General features: G+C 41.3%; 1 protein-coding gene across 1 annotated transcript in view; it reads right to left on the bottom strand.

The window, feature by feature from the left end:
• Positions 1-2,105: 2,105 nt before the first annotated feature.
• LOC137994352 (fatty-acid amide hydrolase 2-A-like) overlaps positions 2,106-5,000 on the bottom strand; it is a 27,793-nt gene continuing 24,898 nt past the window's right edge. The window contains exons 2-3 of the mRNA XM_068839926.1: positions 4,531-5,000; positions 2,106-3,514 (exon numbers count right to left, since the gene is read on the bottom strand). The exon at positions 4,531-5,000 is cut by the window's right edge and continues 336 nt beyond it. Of these exons, the coding sequence (XP_068696027.1) occupies positions 2,574-3,514; positions 4,531-5,000 (1,411 nt within the window). The 3' untranslated portion in view covers positions 2,106-2,573. The remainder of the gene's footprint in view (positions 3,515-4,530) is intronic.

Genomic DNA, 5,000 nt, shown 5'->3' with positions numbered 1-5,000 from the left:
CAATATCCTTGATTTTTCATGCTTGCGATAATCTTTCGAACCATTAAATTTTTTTTAAGTGTATGGCTTTATAGTTGATTAAGATGAAATGAATAGACCAATTTTCAACGGATTAAAATTGATATAAAACAAGGAGCATGATGATGATCGATTTCGAGGAGCTGAGGAACAAAAAGAAAGATTTGTATGAGTTTGTTCCCCGGAGCCTTGAGGTGGTGCCTTCAGTTGTCCAAAGCTGAATTTTAATGCAACGAAAAGTGCGCAATTGATCATGTCCCTTGATGCGAGCGCTCATCGGTAACTTTATTGCCATTAACTTAAAAAATCTATTTAGTTTCGAGACAAATGATAAGGTAAATGCTGTCAAGTTTCTCAGATCACGAATCAACGAAGATCAACGACCGTGTTAAAAGGATTCCAAGTGCACTTTTTGTATCCAAGTGCAAATGACTTTAAGCGAGACATCTCCTAAGATTGATAGAAAATCACCGATTTGCACGTTAAAAAGTAGACTAGGAGTAATCAGTGATGAGTAAGTGCCTTCGAATATTTTCCATTGAAATTGACGTTGGGGGAACTTCGTTCGATGGAGTGACGTATATGCGTAAGGGCAGCACCTTTGATGAGCAGTCATGAGGGAGCTTAATCACGCTAGTTTTTGAGACGGGGAAGGGAACCAGAAGAGAACATTTCGCGTGCCAGGACAGTGGTGTCTCTCAGATTTTTATACTAATCATCTCTAATGGAGAAAAGATACTTAATAATTTAATCATTTTCAGAAGAACAGTTAAAAAATTTTGGGCCTCGATAAAAACATGCCTTGTGTTGTAGCCATAGAATCTGATTTGATTATTTCAAATTTCGAAGGAGAATAGAATTATTTTTTTACTGAACTACATCATGACCAAACGCCAATCACATCAACCCTCCAGAGTGTTTATACCATCTACTGACTCTGAATATGACTTTCGCTCAGATTATCGAAAACTGAGTCAACGGTCATCCTACACAGGCCTTCTCAGGATAACACTCACCCGGACAATTGTACTTCAGCTATTATAATACGACTCCTGGCTTCAGTCAAACCATTTAACATTTCAGTAAAGATGAACTGAACTTGTCGCACATATATCTAATTGTTGTCAGTCAGCTTTGGCAATTTCAAGCTTCTAGGGCACCACTTTTGCCCTACTGGAAACCTGAGGATAAAATTTGACCGTCTTTGTTAGAAATGTTCCCTAATGATGATGATTCTCACTAAGACTTGTGCAAAAGTACTTAACGAAATGAAATGTGTATACGCAAGAAAGAAAAAAGAGAAGTAAAACAACGGATTCCCATGCCCCACCATAGTTTTTAAAAATCTATTTTTAGTTTCCCAAAGCTATTCTAAGTTTTCGTTTCCAATGCCGCGCATATTTATAATTAAATTACGTCATTACAACTGGCCAATCAGGTGCCTCTCTAAAAATAGCTGCGTAGCTAAAATAAGATTTAAAAAAAAAGCATCATTGGAAGAGGCCAATGTATGGGGGATCCGTTCCCTCACCTCATCCTCTCTTGGTATACGACGTGTATCTTGATGTTGGCTATCCTGTGGAATCGCTCGGTCAAAAAGTTCTGTCGTGTAATTGCTGAAAGTCTGGAGGTCGCGAATAATCCAAATCTCAACAAAAAACAGGAGTAGCACGGTGCGAGGCGATCGATTATTCGAACTCCACGTTATAGAATATTAAGCAGATTTAATGACAGATCCTTAGTCTGCGACCGTCTCTCTCTCTCTCTCTCTCTCTCTCTCTCTCTCTCTCTCTCTCTCTCTCTCTCTCTCTCTCTCTCTCTCTCTCTCTCTCTCTCTCTCTCTCTCTCTCTCTCTCTCTCTCTCTCTCTCTCTCCGCGGAGGGCCTGACAATTATTGAATGAGGTTGAGCATGTTAGCGATAATTATCAAGGCCAAAGTTTGTGTTATCTGCCGAAGCCGAAGGCTGAGGCGGATAACACAAACTGAGGCCTTGATAATTATCACTAACATGCGAAAACGGAATTTCTGTTTTCAGGTTTATACATACCACTTTTCAAGTAGTGTTATAACCAGGATGACGATTGCCGTCTTTACTTTTCAAATCCTTTACCAAACATTTAAAACGCCATTAATAATTTAAAAGACTAGAAAGGCTTACAATTCTTGGACGCCTTATTGTTTTTATGTTTCAATATCATTAGCAAAATCAAACGGTGTCGAAAACCTTAACTTCAACACAAAAATACACTTCCCTCGTTTTGCTACAAGAATTCGAAAATCACCATAACAACGTTTCAGTAACTGGTAAAACATCAATCCCAGAAATCTCGCTCGGGATTCTAGGATAACTACCTTCACAGTTAACTGAGGACGTAGGGAGAAAGGGATACAGGTATGGCCAAAGTGACAAAATATAAAGTTCTTCACTGGCAGAATAAGTCCAATATCTGAGACATTTTCTCATTCAAAAGATCGCAATGATATATAATTTAAACATTTAGGAAACTCAAAATTCTGTGCCGTGACTATGTCACGCAAAACAAATCACGTCAAACTAGTTTGGCATCTGGTCGGACAATTTACCCGGGCACCACTTCCTCCATCCACCAAACTCGCGATCAAGTTGCTTAGCAACTGCAAGTGACAGCTTGTCGTTATTTCTTCCGGCAACGATCTGTATGCCAAGCGGAAGCCCGTCTCTGTCAAGACCCAAGGGGCACTGCGTAACTGGCAGATTCATGACGTTAAAGATCCCAGAGAAACTAAAATTCAATGGAGCAAGAAGACATCTCTGATGTGGCTGCGCTGTATGCGGGTATGAGGGCAAAAGCAAGAAGGAGTCATTGCCAAGAAGATCCTGAATCTCCTCACGCATCTGGGTGCCTTTTTTGACAAACTTTGACAATGCGCCCGGGAAGGACTGGTGAAGGGACGCCATTCCAAGCATGGTCATGGTAGCCCAGTGATACTTTGAGTGTCCCAGAAAAGACTTAAAAATCTCCACAACTGGGTGTATTGTTTCTGTAGTTTTACCGTTCTTCTGAAGCTGTGCACTGAGGGAACTGGCGTTCTTGTGGAACAACATAGCGAGCCAAATAAAGGGAGAGTATTGGAACGATTCGATTCGAGCATCTCGAACTGTAGCACCAAAGCGCTCTTGCAGGAAGGAACAAACTTGAATTTGGCGTTCCATCAATTCTGAATTGGCAAGTGAACTAGTGAGAAGAGGGAAGTGTGATTCATGAACAGTGTAGACCTTTAGGTGGGACAGATCCACTTTTTCATCCAAACCCAGTTCATACGCTTTAGGGCCTGCCATGGCCTTCAGCATAGGAACCAGATCGTCGGCATAACGACACATTGGTCCGACGACAAGGAAATCCTTGACGGTCTCACTATCACCTCCTGGCATGTGTCCTTCATTGGGGACAACTCTAGCGCTGGGTTTGTGACCAAATATTCCATTGAAAAGTGCCGGAATGCGTATACTGCCAGCTGAAAGAAGAAAGTGATTGATTGTTAAGTTCTCAAACGTCCACAAGGGGAAAAATTATTACCCGCCACCAATGTGGCCCAGGTTCGATTCCTCGACTCGGCGTCATATGTGGGTTGAGTTCGTTGGTTCTCTACTCTGCACCGAGAGGTTTTCTCCGGCTACTCCGGTTTCCCCTCTCCTCAAAAACCAACATTTGACTTTATCGTAAATACTTTTGTACTTGGGACATCGTAGTTTGATCAAAAATAAGACACAAACAACGGTTACTTTTGAAAATGTATGTAGAGCACATACGAAACGTCAAGTCATAATCAAAATGAACAAGTTCAATATGTTTATCACTGCTGTTTGTCTTATTTTTGGTAAAGCATTTGACTTGTTGTGTTAATTGTTAATTTCACTTTACAGTGTCCCCAATTAGTGTTCCAGTGCTAAATCTACTAGACACTTAAATAAAGTTCCTTTCCTTTCCCGGCGGATATAAATTAATCTCATATTTTCCTACTAACAGTCCTCTTAAGTCACTTCGGTCCGTATGACCGCTAAAAAGTAAAGCCCCTGCATTCTATATACTATGATTGCTTCTTCTAAGGAGTGGCCTTATGTCGCTCCATGCCGATGAATGCTTCACAAAGTGTAAGCGAACGTTTCGCAAACAAGTCATGTCACTAACAAGTCGATTCGCCTACGTTGAGTCGATTCGAGCCACATCCTCACAAATGATCTAAGGGGGTACTAAGTTTCTAAAGACACTGTGGTGCTGCGTCGGTGGGGAAGTAGTATACAAAAATGTGGTAAGTTGATAATGTAATTGACTACCGTACAGAGATTCTAAAAGCTGACGTTTCGAGCGTTAGCCCTTCGCTCTGACATTTTTGTATCCTCACAAAGGGTTTTTAAAGCGAAAAGCAAACTATGGCAAATCATGGTATCACAATTTTACAAGCAATAATTATCTACCGCATTATTGTTTTATCGATTTATTACGATATTCCAGCATGAATTTGTATCTTACCCAGGTCAGAGCCAACACCACAAACGGAACCAGCAGCGGAAATGATGGATCCTTCTCCTCCTGAACTTCCCCCTGCCATCTTAGATGTATCGTATGGATTGTTTGTCCTTCCATACAGGACATTGTCTGTCTCAAACCACATACACAGCTCACTGCAGTTTGTAACGGCGATGGGGATAGCGCCAGCCTCACGGAGATTCTTAACCACTATCGCGTCTTCCGTGGCAATCGCATCTCTTCTATCCACCAGTCCAGCTGAATGTGGTAATCCCTTGCATGCGAACGATACTTTCACGGTTACTGGAACTCCCAACAAAGGTTTGCTTAACAAAATAGTTTTTTCCTCATCGGATTCTGGCTCGTCAGAATCGAGTACCTGATCAATGTACCTTGCTTCTGTTATGGCTTCCTCGAACCGATCTCCAACCACAGCGTTCAGTAACGGGTTTACTTCATTAATCCGGGTGATA

The sequence above is a fragment of the Montipora foliosa genome, chromosome 3 (assembly GCF_036669935.1).
Source record: "Montipora foliosa isolate CH-2021 chromosome 3, ASM3666993v2, whole genome shotgun sequence".
Lineage (NCBI taxonomy): Eukaryota > Metazoa > Cnidaria > Anthozoa > Scleractinia > Acroporidae > Montipora > Montipora foliosa.
Note: the sequence above shows the minus strand (reverse complement) of the source record. Positions and strands in the feature narration are given on the sequence as shown.